Raw genomic sequence first — 19,947 nt, 5'->3', positions numbered from 1 at the left:
TGTTCCCCTCGGAGATATTCAAGTGTATTTTCTTATTATTAAAGTCGTGTATCTATAACGATATTCAAGAGATGAATGAACCTATTTAACCAAGACTGAAATACAATTGTTTCCTAAAATGAGACGATTCAAGAAAAAGACTACCTAGGTATTGATACAGTCCAACCCTCATTTCTTGACTGCAGGGCTGCGAAGATTATATCGGGAGCTTGGAGCCTTTGGCTTGTTGACCATCTTGCCTTTCACCTGCTTCCTCTTTGCCAAGCTTTTCTTGACACCTCGGCCTTTTACTCCAACTGTCACCCGCTTCTTGGCATTGTTGACGACCGGAGTATGTTTGGCAAAGTTGAGCGGGTCATGTCGAGGTGCTTGTGTCATAAGCAGCTTTTTGTAGACATGATTCAGCATGGGTAGATACGGCCGCTGCTCCTCGTCCTGACGAGACCTACCGCGAGGCCGGAGTTCCCTTGTTTCTTTGGGGAGACGGTAGGCTTGGATCCAGCAAGTCTTTTTCAGGCCTCTCATTCCAGGCTTAGCCTTGAGGAAATGGGCCAGGCCTTCTTTCCAAGTCTCGATGACATATTCTTGGAAGCAATATAAATCCCAAGCGGCCAAGCTCTGGAACGTCCAGCGCGGCTGCCACCAGTTTCCCAGGCCCGTTGGGTCTGGGTCTGGGCCAAATGGGTGAGGGACCGTTGACGACATGCTCAAGTCGACGAGCGTACCATTGACATACTGGCGATCTGATAGGTCCTTGACAACTATCCCGTGCTTGTGGAGCTCATGAAGTCCCTCAAGCATACGAGGGAAATGGGAAACCTGAACAACCTGTTGATACAGCTCATTGGTATCCTCGTCATCGTATTCCACCTCGTCTACCCAGTCTTTGACTATTCCCAAGCTGACGCCATTTTCTATTGAGAGAAACCATTCCAGCTTTGCATATGGACAGATCATCTTGGACCTTGCAGCCTGTAGCTTCTCAGCAATGACGTCGGTACAGTTGAGAGCGACATATCCATGAACTTTGACCGCAAGGTCCTCCCTCCCGACATCTTTCAGCCTGCCGAAAGCCCGGCATTCGTTTTCGAAGGGCGTGAAATGGTAATAAAACCCTTTGCAGCATTCATTGGGCATTCTGCTGTCGCTATATGTCGAAGTGTAAGGAGGTTGGGCGAAGGGTTCCTCCCATACGAACTATGATGGAGGCTGTCAGTATCTCGAGATCCAGTGGTAGGCGCCGCTGTTACTGTTTTGACTTACGAACTTGAGTGAATAGATCTTGTCTCCAATTCGTGTCTTGATAATCTTACTGTGTGCAGCAAAATCGGGTTCAAGGATCTTGAGAAACTCCACGTCATCCCCTTCAAAGTCGTGCTCAAAGGGCTCCAGCTTTGGGCCTTCACAGTCAGGCAGCGGTTTGAGAGGAGCCATGATCAAGAATTCAGGGCAAGGAAGTACGCTGATTGCTGATGAGGAAAATATGAACAAATTGCTCTCAAGGTAGTTGAGTCGCCTGAAAGGAATTCAGAACGAGAGTCTGCTACCGAAAGGCAGAGGTACAGGTTACAGGAGGAGGGAAGAGCAAGTTAAGGGGAGCAGGGACAGTGAAACAGTTGTAAATTCGGAGGCGTGGCTCAATGAAATCGAATAAAGAACAAACAGTCACGAGCTATGCACGGCCCAAGCAAACAAGTTGTGGCGCCTTTGAATATCAAACTTGTGCACAAAGAACGGGATCTTGAACCATGTAAGCCATCTGAATAAAACGAGACATCAGCACTATTGGCAGCCAAAATGAGCAGAGCAGAGTCTGCCTATTTTTAGGGCTAAGGCATTACCGAATTAGAAGGACACTATCGACCAAGTGTCATTAAACTTGCTATTTCACACATCCATGTTTGTGTTTCCTGCCGACGTGGTAAGCCAGTCACCCAGCCCCCGGCCCCGGGCCCCGTTTACATATAGCCCGCTAATTTCAGGACGGAAACCAACCGCTAACGATTATATATGTTTGTTTCATTGTGGATAATGGAGTTTAGTCGCATATATGTGCATTTACGTCCACTTGAGCCTTACGCAAAAGACCTTGCTCGTTTCAAGGTTATAACGTCTTCTCGGAGTAACCTTTCGAGCATCACTAGGAGGGAAAGACGCAGGTAAATAGAAAGGAAGGGAAGGGGAGGGGGCGTTCGTTTATTGTAATATGATAAATCAGATCAGTTCAGCCGCTATGTGATGCACGAACCCTTTTGAAGTCTCATATTGGCATTACAGCAAGGTGAACAGATTACGTATCTTACAAGACCCTACTGTGGTAACTCAAGATGAGCTGTCAAATAACTTGTTGGTGTAACAAACCACACCCAGGTGCGTAGGCCTGGACTGCGTTCTTTCTCCTGAAGGCTGGAATTAGCTGATACCTTACTGCATCCTCATGTTACGGTGACGAAGCCTTTGTCCTGAAGATTTAATCCTCTCTGTAACCTTCCCCAACTCTGACGTGGAACGGTCCTGGAACCAGGCTATCATTACGTATAAAACGACATCTTGGACCTGCAACACTACTTCTGACGGAACTATACTCTCTATCTTATTCCACGTTCGTCGAGAACCATCTAAGCCATTCTGCCTCGTTGTCCTTTCTTTCTTTCTTTGGCTGTATTGGCGCTCCTTATAGTCAACACAAGTGAATCATTGATCAATATGGATCAGCCATCTATCCTCAGTCTCCTATCCACCAGGAACACAGTACTCACCGACAACACCAGACGCGAATCGTCGTGGAGAGTACCTACCATGATTCCTATTCGTCCTGAGAATATAATTCGTTGGAACGATTTCAACATTACCGATATCAGCAATGCCTACGGAGACCTGCTGAGCAAGCCTTCAAACATCATCCCGGGGCAAGGAGCCATCAAGTCTTTCCGCAACCAGTCCGAGCTCCGAAACTACGCCTTAGATCCATTGATTTCCACTTTGCGTCCGCTGGTGTCTGAGAGCGCGCGTGTGCTTGGCCAGAGACTCGGCTTCTCCCCCACCATTGAGTGGCACCGGGATATACCTTTGGCTGGTCCGCAAGTCGTTGCACGACAGGCTTTCCATCCTAGCTTGACTATTTTTGCTGATACTAGGCCTCGAGAAAACCTTGTCACTGGCATGGTCCACGTCTCAAGCACCTGGTGTTCCACGGACATTGAAAACGATTCTACGAATCCTATCCAGCACCTTGGAATATACGCGGAGCCCAGCGGGACTCGCTACAGTTTTGCGATAACCGACACCGAAGTAGTTGTCATTCGCTTCCACTCGCTGAATGGGGGAGAGACTGGGGCCCAGTGGAAGGCGATTCCGCGTAGTGCGTGCGGCGAAGGAACCTTGACGATCAACCTGGCCATATGGGCTCTCATCATGATGAGCTTAAACGACCAACACCGCTCGGTCGTCGAGTATGCACGAACGACTCCCATCAATGCCTGGTTGGCGCATGACGGTTTCTATTGCAACCATCTTTCGGGACGCCGCCTCGACTATCTCCCAACGGGGGCTGTGCTTCTGGATCAGCAGATCTAAGACATGCTCCACAGCTTAAGTGCCAGTCTTGGGGCCTCACAGTGTGAGGTTTTCATTTTTATTATTTTTTTTTTTTTTTGGTTCCATATGTCTTTCATTCTGTTTGGGATAGACTGGGGAAATACAAGGGGTCAGATTGTACAGGGGAGGAAGTGTCAGCAATGTTGTACAGACGGGATCAAGTAACAAGTTGATCAACGTCATTTTAGTTCTGTTCAGTTTCTTTCTCAATTGAGTTTTGGTTTTATCCCGGCAATTATCGTCACACCGAAATTAATTACAATTACTTGCCTTTGTCAAGCACACCTTAGATCCATCTCAGTTCTTTGACGAGAACGCAAGCTTTAAGCACACACTTCAAGAATGGTTCAGTATATCTACCGGCATTTGGTAACGCCACGAAGCCCCCGACGGGCCTTAACTACAGGAAACTGTTCCAGCTATACAGCTAAGTTGAAGTCTTGAGAGCAGACGGGACGATCTGGCCTGTCTTGTAAATTATGTTGCACAAAGATGATCAAATCTACAACTCAGGTTGAGTGGTCCTATGATATACCTAACTCTGGGCTCCCCCTCATCAACAAGCAAGCCTCGTTTGAGGCCCGGTTAGCTCAATCGGTAGAGCGTGAGACTCTTAAATGAGTACACCATCTCAAGGTTGCGGGTTCGACCCCCGCATCGGGCTGTTCCTATACAAATGATACGATTGATCTTCTTTTTGGGGGATTCCAGTCCTAGTAGGGATCTCAGGACGTTTATTTTGTAGGTAAGGATGTCATATCACCCGTTGGCGTGCGGTCTCTTATCCACTGCGAAGCCGTGGAAGTTCATTCATCAAAGTTACCACCAAATGCTGCGGTCGCCAGTCATTGCATGTTCCACTGATAGGCCAAAAAACATTTGCTAACTGTATTGAGTCATCTTGGTCCAAACTCCGATTCCTCACATAATGAACAGAAGGTCGGTGTCTAAATGTTCATGTTAGCATTTCATTCAAGAGGGACATCAGAGAAAATACAGGCTTACCGATCGGATGGCTACTCGACAGCTGTGGCTTCTGGGTATACTTCGTCTCCAGAATGTCGCGAACACTGTTGAGCAATTCGACATAGCTCTGCTTAGGGTTTGCCTTGATTGCTGAAATGAACGCCCACGACATGGCGCCTGTCGCCTGAGCATTAATCGTGGCGTCGGCCCTGCAAAGACGTTAGTAATGCCTCGTGAACTGAGTCAATCAACTCACGATGTCTGGTCATCTTTGCTTCCTGACCACATGATAACATCGGCTGGCGATGTTCGCGTGTCCTTGGTCTTCTCGTATGCATCGTCACCTCGGAAGGCGGTCTTCGCCAAGCCGAAAACAGAACCAGCGGCGCCCGCAAGATCTCCACTAGAGTATGCTCTAAAGGCGTCGAAGAGGCCTGATGCAGCTTCCTTGGCTAGGTTGGGTTCTTTGAGAACACCCTTTGTTGAGTAGACGTATGGGAGATCCATGACCGTGGCTGAATGGCACGAGTCAAAAATGGCCGTGAGACGGACACCCTGCACCAAGGGCTTCACGACACGGAAATGGATCTCATCATCGATGATTGGACCAGCTTCGGTGTGGTCAACGGGGTAGATGCACTCGTCGTATCCGTCATCTTCATCGCCATCCAAGTCTTCAACCTGACCACCATGACCTTGAAGAGAATGTTAGATCGTCCTGTCGAAATGACCGCACTAGACTCACCAGAGTAGTGGAGGAATAGGGCATCGTTGGGTTGAGCGTTTGACACAAGCCAGCCCATCGCGCGAATCATGTTTTCGCGGGTAGGAATCATGGCTGGGTTGGATTGATCATCGGTCAGAATGACCATGTCCTCTCTCTTGTAGCCATATCGCTCAACAAGGAAGGCCGACACGTTGTGGACATCGTTGATACAACCTCGAAGCTCTCCCTCCTGATTGAAGTAGTTGATGCCAATCAAAAGAGCCTTGCGACGACCGGTACAGTTGGAATATTGGAAAGTATAGCCTTCGGGAGCTCCGTGACCGAACTGTTGGGGCGTAGATGGAGGAGGTGGGCCGGCTCGAGCGTGCTCAGCATAGTGGTGCTGGCCTTGTGGGAGACGATAGCCGTATGCGTCAAGGCCGGGAGGAGGAGGGTATGACGGAGGGGGATATCTCTGACCTCCAGAATGGCCTCCAGAATAACCGCCGTATTCTTGCTGGGGAGGAGGAGGTCCAGGAGGAGGAGCGTATCCGTAACCGCCGCCGCCTCCTCCTCCATGATATCCTTGACCTGGGTAGTAGGACATGTTGATCTGCTGTGTGAGAAGTGAACTGATGCTCCGGGGCCTGCAACAGTTGACGTGGAGAATTGAGAAAGACGAAGATGCAAGAGGGAGCCCGAGAGGTTCGAGTCGTAGCCGCAGAGGAGAAACAAGCACGTAGGTCAGCAATCAGAGCGCAGCCTCACTTCAGTCTCACAATGGGATTGAGCTCGCAGCTACAGTTGAGCTGCATTTGGAGGACGGGCGCTAATTGCGAGGCGGGGCAAAGGGATGGAGGGGCAGAACCTAGCCCGGGAGAGGCGGACCTGATTCATCAGCCCTGAACTCCCCTGAACAGCCCCCTGGAAGTGACGGGAATGAACGCTCTGGAGGCCGCTGGAAAGAAACCTTCCTCATGACACCAGCGGATGGAACGCCAAGGGACCTGGATTGCCTTGGCGCTGCAAGAGCCCCTCCCCCTCACCGCAGCATCAGACGTGGATGTGTCGAGGACAAGCCAGTGAATCATTCATGGATGTCACAAGGGAATAAGATTGGATTGTGAGACGACATGAAACCCCTCATGATTCCGGGGACAAGAGAAGATCCATCACCAGCCACCGGGTGTTATTGCGTTCACGATAAAAATCATGGGCGGCCTCTCGCCTGTTGTGATGTTGACGCAGTATTATTGCCGTTGGGTGAATGAATGTTTGCTTATTTGCTTGATATCACCGCTCTCTCATAGGGATACGGGCAACATATCATGACTGCTTGCAGCTTTGCTCCGCCACACTGGTGTTGCAAAAACGTACCCCATATTCCCTTCATGCCAAATACCCCTAGGTGCTCTAAATTGGTCGATGGGGATGTACGAACGTTGTAGTTGACGGAGTAAGGGTGAAGAATACAAGCTCTCAAATTAAATAGGTAGCTACGTAGGCTGTTTGGCTCCATGTTGTGTGAATTCGAGGCGATTATCCGTGTCCATCAAGCCAGACGAGGAATCAGTTGGATACTGCTGCAGTTGACTCCACGCCACTATCAATCATGTGGGGGCATTTCTCCGTGCCTTTTATGTCGCAATTGAACAATGTCAGCATGGAGTTTGTTATCGATCATCTCGTTTGGCAGTCTTAAACATCATGCCCCAGCCTATCCGATACGTTGACAAAACGAGGCTTGTTAAAGCCAAACGTGAACGAAGCTTGCTTTCGTAAAAAGAAAGGTACCAAAGCTTACTCCGTAGAGCTGGTGACATTTGGCACCAGAGCGTTGCCCCGCCGGAACGGCCCGCAGGGGTCACTATAGGTCCACTGATTGGCCACGTCGTAGCACTTTCACTGGCTGGTCCCCGAAAGCTTGAGGTTGGGTGTTGAATGGAGGGGTAAACGGGCTTTAAACGGGCCTGTGCGGCGGCTCTGAATACTGAGGTGCCCTTTGTGCCTTTCACGCAGCGCGATAGCATCATACCCGTGTCTCCCCCGTACCTGGATCACTCCCTGCCCTACCAACCTCCAGGTACAGTAACTGCAAGAGTGCCATTTTCACACAGTGGTCCATATTCACCGAGATACTTCCCTTTTTAGCAGTGACTCAGTGAGACCCCTCCGTTTCACCCCACCATCCATCCATGCACTGTCGGCAGCTGCCAAGCATCTCTGCCGACTGTCGATAACTGCGCGGGTCACACCTAAATAGGCCCTTACTCTTCACACCTCGCACCTCACACCTCAGGCCTTTCGCCATTATATAAACAGAACCCAGTCGCTCCTTTTTTAATCTCTCTTCTCTCATATACCTCACCTCTTTTCTTCTTTCCCTCACTACCCTTGATTCTCCAAACACCGACTTCGCACGCCTTAGTCCGAAGTCACCCATCATGTCTTTCTTCAAGAAGATCGCCAAGGAGTTCGAGAACCTTGGTATCGGCGACAAGGACGAGAAGAAGCAGGAGTCTCAGCAAGGCTATCCCCAGGGCCAGGATAGTACGTTCTTACCGCAGGAACATTTTCTCAGAGCATGTGCTAACTCTTCAACCCCCAGACAACCGAGCGTACGGTGACGGCGGCCAACAGTACGGTGCTCCTCCTCCTCAGCAATACAGCTCCCCTCCTCCTCAACAATACGGTGCCCCTCCCCCTCAGCAGTACGGCGCTCCTCCCCAGCAGTACGGTTCACCTGCTCCTCAGCAGCAATACGGTGCCCCTCCCCCTCAACCCGCCTATCAGCCCCCGTCCGACCGCCCTCCTCTGCCCCAAGGTTGGACTGCTCAGTTCGACCAAAACCAGCAGCGATGGTACTATGTTGAGACAGCCACTGGTCGCACTCAGTGGGAGGCTCCTGGTCAGGCACCTCCCCCTCCTCCCCCGGATTCTCGTCCTCCGTATGAGTCTCAACCCTCTGACGGATCTCGAGGTTACCCTGGTGCTCCTGGTGGATATGGTTCTCCAGCCCCTGGAGGCTACGGTGGTGCTCCTGGCTATGGCGGCTACGCTTCTCCTCCTCCTGGTCAGGGCGGCTACGGATCTCCTGCTCCCGGTGGTTATGGATCTCCTGCTCCAGGCTATGGTGCCCCCTCTCCTTATGGCGCCCCCTCTCCCTATGGTGCTCCCTCTCCTTACGGAGCCCCCGGTCAATACGGTGCTCCCACTGATGGTGATCGTGGCAACAACCCCTACGGTCAAGGCGAGAAGAAGAAGAGTGGGAGCTCTGGGATGCTCCTCGGTGCCGCAGGTGGTCTCGCCATCGGTGCTGTTGGCGGTGCCTTGATCGCAAACGAGCTCAACGACAGTGACAGTGATCATGAGCACTCCGCAGCCGCCGCTGCTGCTCCTGCTGCTGCCCCTGCTCCCCAGGTTATCAACAACTACTACGGAGCTCCTCCCGAGGATCCCTATGCCGCTGACCCTTATGCGCAAGATGGTCCTCCTGGTGTTCTTCCTCCTACCGATGCTGACGGTAACTCCGTCTCGTCCAGCGACCGAGAAGATGTTCAAGAGGCCCGTGAAGAGTACGAAGAAGCTCTGGCTGAAGCTAATGACTCGGATGCCAGCAGTAGTGATCACGAGAGACTCGAGGAGGCTCGTGAGGAGTACGAAGAGGCCTATGAGGAGGTGTACGAGGATGATTAAATGGTGCAAAACGAGCTATGAATAACGACATGTTTACGTCTAACTGTAACAGCATTGCTTTGGAGCCGTAAGGGCAAGGAAAAAGGTTGAATGATTTGTCTCACTTGTTAATACCTTAGTACACAGTACAATACCAGAGCACATTTCGGACTGCCTGATATGCAGCGCATTTTCTTTTTTGAGGGTTTGCCGGTATCGATCCCGCGCATGTGCGTTGAATATCAACCTACTTACCTAGGTACCTAGGTAATGTCTTGCATTTCTCAGGCATATGCACGGGCATGCTGGACCACGTTAGAGATGCAGCAATTGCAGGCTATTGCTTGAAGTAGAAGCCGCCTTCGCTTATCGGCACTGGGCCAAGAACTGCAGACCCTCCATTGCAGGGCCTTTTTTTGCTGTGTAACAGTAACACAGAGTCTCTCGAACAGCAACCAAACATCAGAATTGTATTTAGTATCAGGTATCCAATCATTATTCATGCAGTAAAATCGCTTTGAGGTGAGCCTCATATTGCAAAAAAGGCATTCCGGTCTCAACAGCAAGTATTTCGAGTCCACCTGCAATACAGAACAACAGTTGAACAAAGGACAAAGAACGAATTTCCGAGGTCAAAAATGGATGAGTTGTCCGTCTCCACGCTTGGCATTACACGATAATGGCGGAGCGTACATTGCACAGCCCCCTCGACAAATTCTTGGCAATGAAACCGTAAAAGTATTATACGGTTTGAGTTGTTTTTTCCCTCCCCAGCGGGCGCTCGCTGGAGGCTGTTCAAATTCTCACCATGTTGTAACAAGATCACTCGGCACAGATATTGCCGGCTTGACGAGCTTGTTGCGGTCAAGCTTTTGCAACCTTGGGAAATAAGCATTTATCAGAAAGCTTGTCGTTTTTCTTATTTAATTATCTCGACCAGGAGGTTTACGAGGGCTGGTGAGTGGTGAGCTTGACATTGATGTTGTGTTGTCTGGTGAGGGATAGCAGACTGGGGATATCGATGGCCAAGAAGGCCTAGGTAATTGGTATGAGTTAGACTTGATTCGTTGGCGGGACATTATTAGTCTTTGCTTATTCTTCATAGATCATAGATCTCCTCTTTTCACGTACTCCCGTGAATGCTCAGGCGCGTGTGGACTCAGGCTCTACCACTATGTTGAACCTTTGAGCATGACCAGCAAAGCAATCGTTCAATTTCATTTCCACATCCTTGGATACAAAGACTAAGCCTAGCAGTTCTGACTCCTCATACAGGTCACATTCAATCTGGAGCATCACTCATTCGATCCATCGTGCAGTCCTCTGAGTATTATAAACATCGTTAATCAAGCCCTTTTACATAGCCCTTTCCTTCATGGGGGGACAACCACTGGCACTTAGGCGGCGGCCCCGCGAGGGCCCCTGTTCTCGTTGTTTTTCTCATCAAAGCAGATGCACATTGCTACCATGAGAGCCATGTCAACACCGGGTGCAACTTCGAGGGTATATTTTTGTTTGCCAAGTAGCAAATCCCGGGCGCGAAATTTGCGGTCGATACAAGCGACCACGTTGTCCGTGGTCTTGTCAACGATGTCAGCACGACGGTCGAGCCAGTTTCCTTTCATCTTAAGAATCTCTGCTGACCCATCGATCGAATTGAAGGTCGCTGTAGCTCTGGAACCAAAAACTAAAATATATCAGAGAAAGATGCCGAGAACTATCATGAGGAAGACTCACGCTGCAGGCAGTTCCTCACAGTCATGATTCTCGCTCCTTGAGGGTCCTCCACAGCATACGTAGTATGGATATGGAAATGCTCCTTGACGATGGAAAAGAGATGGTTCTCTCTCATGTCATAGACCCTCTTGCGTCCAGACAAGCTCATCACCACGCCCTCTACCTTGAGAATAGGGAAACCATTGGCATGGCAAACCTCAAAGTCATCGCCGCTGAAAGACAGTCCCTTTTCTTTGACGATGAGAGTCTCTGTCCGACTGGTGATGTAAGCTAGGAAGATGCCGATCTGATGCAGCGTCAGCCCGGCTGGAATTGGAGGTTCCACGATGAGAGGAGGCTGAGGGGTCTGAGGCAGCGCCATTGTCGCTATTAAGGTAACAATGATGAATCAAGATGAGGTTGTTGAACTACCGTAAAGTCAAGAGGAGGAGATGGAGAGTGCTATGATGCAGAGTTTAAGGTGCGTGTTTTATTGAAGGGTCGCCAAAGAGTAAGGTATTTGTAAAAGCTGCAACAGCGAAGAAATAGTCACAAGGAATTGCCTTGAGTTGGAACGGAGATGCTGGGTGCTTCATCAGATGGCAGTCGCACCTTGCCTCGCACGTACCTACGTGCATAGAAGGGTTGATCACCGCTACGGGGAACTCCTCAGATGCAGGAATGAGGCAGCGAAAGATGCCCATGAGGATTATTAGGCCTTTTCTCGCCTGGGACTGGCAGTCAAGAGAAGTCTCTTTCCAACGTGGATTCTGTCAGGAAACATTGTTCATCAAGACAAAGCATCCAATCTCCGTCCTCAACTGATGGATCGTCCTCCAAGGTAGGTACGTCACGACATTGGCAATTCATTGAGAGGCATGACCGTGAATAGGTAAACGGAAATGAAATCGATCGCAGGGTGAACTCAAGGAGTAAGCTTCGAATTCATTGATCCGCCTTTATGGAACCTTCCAGTCATTTCTCGTTCCCCAAATGTTTGTGTCTTAATACTTGGCTAAAAATACCCTGACCAACATGAAGATCAGTCATTTTTGCGGTTGTACTACGATCGCCGGTACCACATGTTCACTGATAATCGCGGGTACTTCTCCATGAGTATAGCTGCTTCATTGTATGCAGAGCAAGGGGCAGTCGGGCGAATGACACGATGATGATAAACCACCAGATGTTGTTGTATAGTAACTCAACTCAAATAATCCAACAATTTGCGGCCAACGTTCCGCAAATACGTGGACGGATAAACAGCGTTTGAATTGGGATGTAGTTTATTCAATATACTAATCTAGACATACCATTGATCATTCAAGAACATGCACTGCACCGACTTAAGGCCATAGGACAAGCCTTACAGAGGTTCTTGTAAATCAACATCAGCCACCCTAGAGGCCGCCAATCATTAAGCAGTGAAATGTTTGTACATAGGAGCACTAAATGCATGGAACAATCACGTGATTGGTTCAACCCTGCTGTGGACAAACTCGGTCTGGTGGTCTAGTGGTATGATTCTCGCTTAGGGAAAACCCTACAGCATAGCTTGCGAGAGGTCCCGGGTTCAATCCCCGGCCAGACCCTTTTCTTTTGCTCTCCGTGCTCCTCTATGTTTGCGGCTTTGTCCTTTTTGTGTTGTTGCTCGACTTGATGTTATCACAGCTGAATTGGGATTAGAAACCCGGCCCCACTTGAACCGAGCCAATTAGAATTGCGGGACTAAGGTTTAACATGAAAGCCATTATAAACGGTTGTCATGCCAGTAAGCGAACAATGAATGTAGCACACGAGTTTGGCAAGAGTTAGAAGAAAATAGAGTCAACCATTGTCTATCCTAATCTACCCATAACTAATACAAGAAACAGATCTCGGGCGCGAGAAAAAAGTCAAGACACGCAATGGGCGTCATTCAACCCACGATCCATTCAGGATATTTACAGAGCAAACAGGGCAAGGAAGGCAAGGGCGGCAGTGGAGACGCCGAGAGAAGCAGCACCGTTGGTGATGGTGCTGGGTGTCTCAGCAGGGGCAGAGCCAGACTCGGAGCCGGAGCCGGAGCCGGAACCAGACTCAGAACCGGAGCCAGAGCTGGATCCAGAACCCTCAGAACCAGAACCGGAGCCGGAGCCGGAGCCAGAGCCAGAGCCAGAGCCAGAGCCAGAGGTAGGCTTAGAACCAGAGCCAGTAGCGGTGGCAGTGCCAGTGGATTCCTCATCATCATCGCTGGAGCCGCTAGTAGCAGAGGCAGTAGAGGTGATGAAGGTAGCAGTGGAGTTAGAAGCGTGAGTGGCTGTGGAAGCACCGGACTCGGTCTTGGTCTTGGAGTGGACGGCAGAGCTAGTGGTCTCCTCATCGTCGTCAACCTTGTCGCAAGAGAGATCGAAGAGAGGAGTGGTGGAGAGGTTATCAGTGATGGCGAACTTCATCTTGTTGTCGGGGTTGGAGTCGCGGAGAGTGTACCAGAAAGTGGGGGTCTTGTTGAAGAGGTACTTGCAGCCAACGTCGCGCCAGTACTTCTGAGCGTTCTTCACACTAGGAACAGCCTCATCCCAGTCAGGACCCTTGTAGGGCCAGCCAGTCTCAGTGACCCAGACAGGCTTGCCATTGGAGGCGGCGATGGTGGCCTCGTACGCCTTGTTGAAGAGCTTGGCAGCGTTGTCGATGCTGTTGCCCTTGTCGTTCTCATAGTAGGGGTACTCATCCACACCGATGAAATCGATGGCGTCGAGGACGGCCTTGTTGGTAGCGTTGCCCCAGACGTCCCAGGTATCGACGTGGCCGACAGGGATCTTGCCAATGGGGGTGCCCTTGAAAGCCTTCTTGAAGTCGTTGATGAAGTCAACGAGGACATCGGGCTGAACACCGACACCACCCTTGTTCTTCACGCCAGTAACGGAGTTACGGTAGAGATCCTCGCTACCAACAGAGACTCCGATGACGAGGTCGGTCAGCTTGGAGCCGTACTTGTCGACAGCCTTCTTGAGGGCGCTGATCTCCTTGTCGATGTTGTCAGTGCCGGAAGTCCAGACACCGAGGAGGATCTCGGTCTTGGTGTCGATGGCAGCCTCGAAAGCCTCAATGGGGTCATCCTCAGAGTAGGCTTGGATGTTGGTGTAGAGTCGGACGGCGCTGAAGTCGCCGGGAGCGCTCTTCAAGTTCTGAGCAGTCTCGAACTCAGCCTGGAAATCGGCCTTGAACTTGGCGGCACGGTTGGCGAGGGTGGCACCGGAGTTGAAACCGAGGTAGTTCTTGGCCTCAACGCCGAGGGCGAGGGCACCAGCAGCGAGGGTAGCGGAAACCTTCATGTTGGCGAATGTAGATTATCGATTCTCGGGTAAGTGTTCGATATGTGGTGTAAGCAGGTTGGTATAACGTCGAGCAAGGTCACACCAGCCGGGAGCTAATTCTATTAAAAGAGCGTGAGTGTGATTATTCGGAAATGGTAATCAAGAAAGAAGCCGTTCTGGCAGTTAAAAGAGAGTGACGAGGAAGTAAGAATGTCGAATCCAAAAAGAGAATCCAGACAACAAAAAGGAAATGATGGACGGATGGGAAAAAAGATGGAAAGTTGATCAAAGAATGAGGAAAGGCGCTTTGTTTTGCTTTCGGAACGCGGTGAGATTAGGTCGGGGGCGGTTGCAGCGGACGTGGAGCCGTCACGTGCCGGACAGGCACTAAGTTCCCGGTTTTTCAGGGGAAATGCTTACGACGCTGGCCCACTAGGTTATGGTTAACGTGCCGTAGGCCGCTAAGAATAGAAGGGCATTTCTTGGAGGTGGGTGCTCATTGGACGTCAACCCCAGCTTCTCCTGTTTCGTACCCAAGAAGCAATTTTGCAATGCGTGATCGTCGATAAAACAATCGAGATGAATGTTGCTATTCTTGAGAAATGAACATCATGGCTCTCGTTTTTCGTATTGCGAGATTTGATGCTATATACCGCATCGTTTGTCTGTCAAAGCCTCTTCCGCAGCTCGAGACAGAGTTCCAACGGTGTGACCTTATCTCAAAGAATCCAATCTGATTCGTAGTGGCGTGACTTATGCAAGGAACAATGCAACCAATTCTTGAGACCGGATGGAAGCTAAAACAAATCCAGTGCATCAAAGTTTATCCTTGACCCAATCTCCTCCAATGCACTCAAGATACTGGTAGGTACTTGGGATTGAGTTCCTTGGTAGCCAATCTCTGTATACGAAGCCAAGCGTGGGATTTAATTTGATGTTTGAGATATAGAATGCGAGCAGCTGTATTTCACCGACTGGATCCCCCCGTTTCTTTGTTTGAGGTTCTTGGACTTCAACTTCAGACATCTCTCTTTGATGTGATGCAAGAAGCAATTCTTTGTCGTGGCGAGCGAATCCCTTGGCATTTCAAGCGCTAAATTAGCTGAGGCTGCGGGTGACGATGGTGGGTTCAAAAACTCCCCCTTGAAGTGGAGAATACGATACTTGGGCTTGGCTGGCACGGCTTTGAGGCCGATCGATCCGTTCCTGAATTGGGATGCCTACAGATGGAAGAGGCTCAATTTAGCAATCCCTTCCACATACTGACACTGCCTAGCATACCTAACAGATACTCCGTACTCCGTACTGTACACGTATTTGCTCTGTTGATGCTGATCGATATGCTGCCCAAACATTCACCGTCTTATCACGTGTCGTTAAGATTAGGCGCTGATCCTGGATCTAATGTCTCACCAAGACATTCCGCCATGACTTCGGTTGGGCTTTAGTCCAGCATAGTTTCAGCCACGCCTATCCAATGGTTATCATCATCAAGGACAATACTCCGTAATACGTATAATAATTGTTGATCAAGCAAAATGTATCGCCAAGTCATGACATGGCTCCATTCACAGACCGTCACGTCACATGAGGCCTCCCGATTACAACCTCAGCACTCAATTTAGTGCTTCTCAGCTTCAGGCTTCTCGTGAGCCATAAAGACCTCGTCCTCATTAACCTGGTACTTGGCAGACTTGCGTGCCGGGATACCCTTCTGGAACTATCCAAATTCGTTAGCTGCGTTCTCGGTCCTCGTATTCAGCTACTTACCATGTAGTCCATCTCACCAAAGGTACGGTCCTTTGTTTCGAACATACGGAAATAACCCCAAGTTAGAGTGAGAGTGGCAAGACCTGCCCAGAAGAAGGCCTGTAGCATGTTAGCGTTGCATTGACGTTCGTATCGATTGGCTGGACCTACCGTCTTGCCCTTGAGGTTCCATGATCCTGGAGACAACATCTCGGGCTGGATGAGACCTCCGCAAATGATGTTACCAACATAATATGTCGAACGAGCCAACACAATTGTTTGTGTACGCAGACGAGTCGAACCGACCTCAGCAACGATGGTGTAGATGATGGGACCGACAGACATGGAGTATGCTCCCAACCACACAACGCAGAGGATCGATTGCGCCCAAGCCAAGGATAGCGTCTGCTTGGGCAGCGCCAGGAAGCCGATAAGCCAGAGAAGCACGACAAGGAATGAGAAGCCAGAGAGCCAGATTGTTCGTCGACCGAACTTGTAGATGTAGAACCACGAGATGATGGTACCAATAAAGGCAATGCCAGTTCCGCCAAGAGCAATACCGTAAGAGGCAGAGGGACCAATACCAGTCTGTTGGAAGAAGAAAGATCCACTGTAGCAAAGGGCACCGCCGTTGGTGATCTGAGAGAGGAAACCCATGCAAGCGATCTCGGTTCGTCGAAGGTTACTGCCTCGGAAGCAGTCCCAGTAAGAAGTACCAGAACGCTCCTCAATCTCAAGCTTGTTTGTGTGGACCATAAGAGCAACGGCATTCTCGTAGTTGATGTTGTGTTCCGGTTCGGACAGTCGCTCGAGGGATACTTTGGCCTTCTCGAGCTGGTTCGTTCGGACAAGATGCCAGGGCGACTCGGGGGCCATGTACGCTGCGATGGCGAGAGGAATAGGCCACACCCATTGGATCGCAAAGGGAATTCGGTAGCTCCACGGGGTAGGATTGTCAACGAGACCTTTTAGTACGCCAGCTGAGATGAACTGTCCAATGCACCAGCACAGGTTGACATAGGCAGTGAGATATCCTCGAATAGCAAGAGGGGTGACCTCAGCAGCGTAAGCGGGACCAGTTGTAGCGAAGATTCCCCAGGGAATATTGCAGAGGAATTGACCGACGAGAAGGACCTCGATGTTGGGGGCAAAGAAGACGACAAATATGAAGGCTGAGAGCCAGAAGAGACCACTGATGAGAACCTTGCGGTGTCCCCATCGCGAAGTAGCCCAACCGTTCAGAAGAGCACCAATGATGTTGGCGAGGGCGCCGAGACAATTGAAACGCTGCTGCCAATTGGCTGAGATCTGATGTCCGTTCTCCTTATCGAGATATTCGCCGTACTTCTCTCGGAATCGTGGGTAGCCGTAGAAGGAACCGAGAAGGGTAACATCGTAGCCCTCCATGATGACAGTAGTCGAGATGACTGACAGTGGCCTGTTAGCTATCTCGGCGTCAACAGTTCAATGGTAAGAACTTACGGATGGACCAAAAAGCAGCGCGCTTGTAAGTCTTGAAACCCTGCCAAACAGTAAAGCTATGCTCATCGGCCGTGGCTTCAAGAGCCTCGTTGGCGAGGGCTTTGTCGTGAAGGTCTACATTCTTGAGATGATCAAGACCAGCGTCGGTGCTCTCAACATGGGGCTGAATCTCCCCGGAGTGCTTTTCGGCTACCATGGTGAACAGATTCGTCGCTTACCAGCAGCAGACTATTCGCAATGAGGTTTGAAGGGCTCAAGATACCCTTCGCTGGACATGGGCATGTTATATCGTCCATCTCCAATGGTTCTCCTCATGCAGAGAGGATCCTCGAGGCCGGGAACCGGTTCACATCGCCGTAGAAATAGGATCGACGGCCCGTGTAAGTGAAGCTATCTCGTAGTTGAACTCCCCCGCCATTGGTGGAAGATCCTGCGGGGAAAGAAGTTGGTGATGAGGGATGGAGTGGCCAATATCGATCGTTAGTGGACCGGATAATAGCTTGACCACTAAAATGCCTTTCTCCTCCCCAGCTTGTTCCTCCAAGAGAGGTGGGGAATCTGGGGTAGTCTCTGGGGGATGGTGGTGATCATCAGATGCCATGGTCTAGAACCCTGCTTCTCTGTACGTCAGCCGATGTTTTTAGACAGCAATACACCAAAAACGCCAGTTCAAACGTAACTTCTGTCATTTTTTATGGTTTAATATGGATAAATATGACTCGAGCAATCCTTCAGAAATAGGTTGAAGCTTCGTCTGCATCACAAGATGGCTGACACCCAGGAACAGGGCTTCCCCGGCTGCTACTGTACCACACCTGGACGATCACAAGCATCGCGTGATTCGTGAAGAAATTCCCAATGCTACGTCACCCACTTATACGCGCTTATATGCGATTCGTCTTGTCTTAAGCTTGACCTATATGCCTTCAATTAAGGTACCACAATCATGAGGCTTAACTTCTGGAGCGATCCAAATTTGACAATCCTCCCCCAAATGTGATTGGGGGTTTGTAGCAGTCTCAGTTTTTGCTCTCTCTCTTCCTTGGTATTCCCTATTTTCCGACGGCCGCTAGTAAGCAGCCACTTTTCTGCCTCCTCAGCAATGCCTCCCCATCACTTTTGTCTTCCCATTTTAACCATTTACACGGTTAGAACCAACTTGAGCCGTCTCTTAGAAGCCACAAGCTCCCCATGCTTTGAGGCACAAGGATGAGGTGGTTGGGTTGCACCTAGACATGGCAGTCAGGGCTTACACCCATTCACTCAATGCACGACTGCGGCACTCACCAACTCAGGCTAATTTACCTTGGCAAATCCATCCTCAGCCCGAGCAAATCAAAAGTTCCTCACATCAGAATACGCAATGCAGACATGCAACTCGGTAGATCTTGACCCGAGACGGTGGAATCGAACCACGCTTGACTGGCCATGATTCAAGGACACAGACATCAGGTGAACTGTCACCTTACAGTAGCTTCTTGATTTGTTTCATGCACTCTGCTCCTTTGAGGGGTTTGATCGGTTGACGGGTTACATTGCCGGCGGATCATTCTGCAAGTTTCCGAATAAGCTCGAGCCTTTACTGACAGACGTTACGCCCCCTCATTCGTATAGTCACATATCCTTGACTACACTGAATGAAAATAAATAAGCTTCGCATCCATCACTAGCCAGACTGCTCAATCCAAAGGGAAAAAACCTAGTTGAGACTGATGACCTCAATATTTCGAACTTGAAAAGTTGTCGCTATTACACAGGGTTCAGTACAGACAGACGCATCAAACTGGCGGGAAACTTACGTGTCGTGGGTCCAGGTGATCCAGAAGATCCTTCAGTCTGATAGTTGACGATCCTATATAGACATTAGATAGGGTGAGTCTCGATATTTTATAAAGTATATACTTACAGGCGCAAACCCGCCCCGATGTAGTCACGGCCATATTGCGTAGTCTGCTCAACACCATCGAGGAAAAACTTGACTCTCACATCACGACCGTTCTCGTCACGCAGTTCAGCACGAACAGAGTGCCATTCCTCGGGATCAGGATAGTCCCTATCAAGTGCAGTAACCTCATTAGAGGTATTGAATGTGTTGAAAGAAATCTTCCCAGAGCCTTTCCACTCTGCGATATCAATCTCGGGCGGCCATCCACTCGCAGCATTAAGCCAGAAAGCAGGCCAGGTTCCTCTATCAACTGGAGCAATGAACTCAGCACTGATATCATAACCACCACCAGCAGAAACAGTGAATGTTGATTTGGCGTGAATTGCTCCAGAGAGATAATGAATGGGGTCTTCTTGATCATCTCGTGGCTCAGCAGTCAGAGTGAGAACGCCATCAGTGACGGAGACGTGTTCCTCGTCCATTCGGGCGCCGCCATTGTGTGTGGCTCCCCAAGGATACAGGTAATTCCAGTATTTCTCGAGAGAGTTGAACGAGTCTGAAGGAATTTCTGTCGTCGCGCGTCTTTCAATTGGTGGTCGCAGAGCAGAACATGATGCTCCTACGCCGTACAGCGCAATGATAAGATTTTTAAACTGCATTTTCTTAGCAGATGGGAGCGGAACTGCTGAGAACCGGAGGATTAGAACTTAAGCATGTCTTTAAATACTGGATGATCTGCTACATTGCAGCCCTTATAATGTCCGTGAAACAGGAGTAATGAAACCTTACAGGGACCTCCGGGATGTTGAAACAAGAACCTGCATTGACGATCGCCGCGAAACGAAACGCATGGATAAACATTAAACGCACCAACA

At 49.9% G+C, this 19,947-nt stretch overlaps 8 protein-coding genes and 2 non-coding genes across 10 annotated transcripts; 4 read left to right on the top strand and 6 right to left on the bottom strand.

The window, feature by feature from the left end:
- Positions 1-168: 168 nt before the first annotated feature.
- Positions 169-1,434, bottom strand: FPRO_03294 (uncharacterized protein; the record flags this gene model as incomplete). Its single annotated transcript, XM_031226510.1, has 2 exons — positions 169-1,197; positions 1,264-1,434. 2 exons carry the CDS (start codon positions 1,432-1,434, stop codon positions 169-171), a joined length of 1,200 nt encoding a protein of 399 aa, XP_031077039.1.
- Positions 1,435-2,706: 1,272 nt separating this feature from the next.
- FPRO_03295 (uncharacterized protein) lies at positions 2,707-3,576 on the top strand (the record flags this gene model as incomplete). The annotated part of the gene is made up of 1 exon (XM_031226509.1): positions 2,707-3,576. One exon carries the CDS (start codon positions 2,707-2,709, stop codon positions 3,574-3,576), a length of 870 nt encoding a protein of 289 aa, XP_031077038.1.
- Positions 3,577-4,176: 600 nt separating this feature from the next.
- On the top strand, positions 4,177-4,261 carry tRNA. Its single transcript is given in 2 exon segments — positions 4,177-4,213; positions 4,226-4,261. It is a non-coding gene; the product is annotated as a tRNA-Lys (tRNA).
- A 257-nt stretch (positions 4,262-4,518) lies between these two features.
- Positions 4,519-5,876, bottom strand: FPRO_03296 (putative Metacaspase-1; the record flags this gene model as incomplete). Its single annotated transcript, XM_031226508.1, has 4 exons — positions 4,519-4,544; positions 4,603-4,772; positions 4,820-5,258; positions 5,309-5,876. 4 exons carry the CDS (start codon positions 5,874-5,876, stop codon positions 4,519-4,521), a joined length of 1,203 nt encoding a protein of 400 aa, XP_031077037.1.
- Positions 5,877-7,713: 1,837 nt separating this feature from the next.
- FPRO_03297 (uncharacterized protein) lies at positions 7,714-8,965 on the top strand (the record flags this gene model as incomplete). The annotated part of the gene is made up of 2 exons (XM_031226507.1): positions 7,714-7,819; positions 7,878-8,965. 2 exons carry the CDS (start codon positions 7,714-7,716, stop codon positions 8,963-8,965), a joined length of 1,194 nt encoding a protein of 397 aa, XP_031077036.1.
- Positions 8,966-10,341: 1,376 nt separating this feature from the next.
- FPRO_03298 (uncharacterized protein) lies at positions 10,342-11,042 on the bottom strand (the record flags this gene model as incomplete). The annotated part of the gene is made up of 2 exons (XM_031226505.1): positions 10,342-10,631; positions 10,682-11,042. 2 exons carry the CDS (start codon positions 11,040-11,042, stop codon positions 10,342-10,344), a joined length of 651 nt encoding a protein of 216 aa, XP_031077035.1.
- Positions 11,043-12,161: 1,119 nt separating this feature from the next.
- On the top strand, positions 12,162-12,252 carry tRNA. The gene is given in 2 exon segments: positions 12,162-12,197; positions 12,217-12,252. It is a non-coding gene; the product is annotated as a tRNA-Pro (tRNA).
- A 351-nt stretch (positions 12,253-12,603) lies between these two features.
- FPRO_03299 (uncharacterized protein) lies at positions 12,604-13,974 on the bottom strand (the record flags this gene model as incomplete). The annotated part of the gene is made up of 1 exon (XM_031226504.1): positions 12,604-13,974. One exon carries the CDS (start codon positions 13,972-13,974, stop codon positions 12,604-12,606), a length of 1,371 nt encoding a protein of 456 aa, XP_031077034.1.
- A 1,603-nt stretch (positions 13,975-15,577) lies between these two features.
- FPRO_03300 (putative alpha-glucoside transport protein) lies at positions 15,578-17,383 on the bottom strand (the record flags this gene model as incomplete). Its single annotated transcript, XM_031226503.1, has 4 exons — positions 15,578-15,676; positions 15,727-15,825; positions 15,877-17,132; positions 17,188-17,383. The coding sequence occupies 4 exons, from the start codon at positions 17,381-17,383 to the stop codon at positions 15,578-15,580; spliced, it is 1,650 nt and encodes a 549-aa protein (XP_031077033.1).
- Positions 17,384-18,886: 1,503 nt separating this feature from the next.
- On the bottom strand, positions 18,887-19,554 carry FPRO_03301 (uncharacterized protein; the record flags this gene model as incomplete). Its single annotated transcript, XM_031226502.1, has 3 exons — positions 18,887-18,933; positions 18,987-19,039; positions 19,094-19,554. 3 exons carry the CDS (start codon positions 19,552-19,554, stop codon positions 18,887-18,889), a joined length of 561 nt encoding a protein of 186 aa, XP_031077032.1.
- Between the last annotated feature and the right edge of the window lie 393 nt (positions 19,555-19,947).

This window comes from Fusarium proliferatum (genome assembly GCF_900067095.1).
Source record: "Fusarium proliferatum ET1 genome assembly, contig: FPRO_scaffold002, whole genome shotgun sequence".
In the NCBI taxonomy this organism is placed as follows: domain Eukaryota; kingdom Fungi; phylum Ascomycota; class Sordariomycetes; order Hypocreales; family Nectriaceae; genus Fusarium; species Fusarium proliferatum.
The sequence above is the reverse complement of the archived record's forward strand: the minus strand, read 5'-3'. Positions and strand labels throughout refer to the sequence as shown.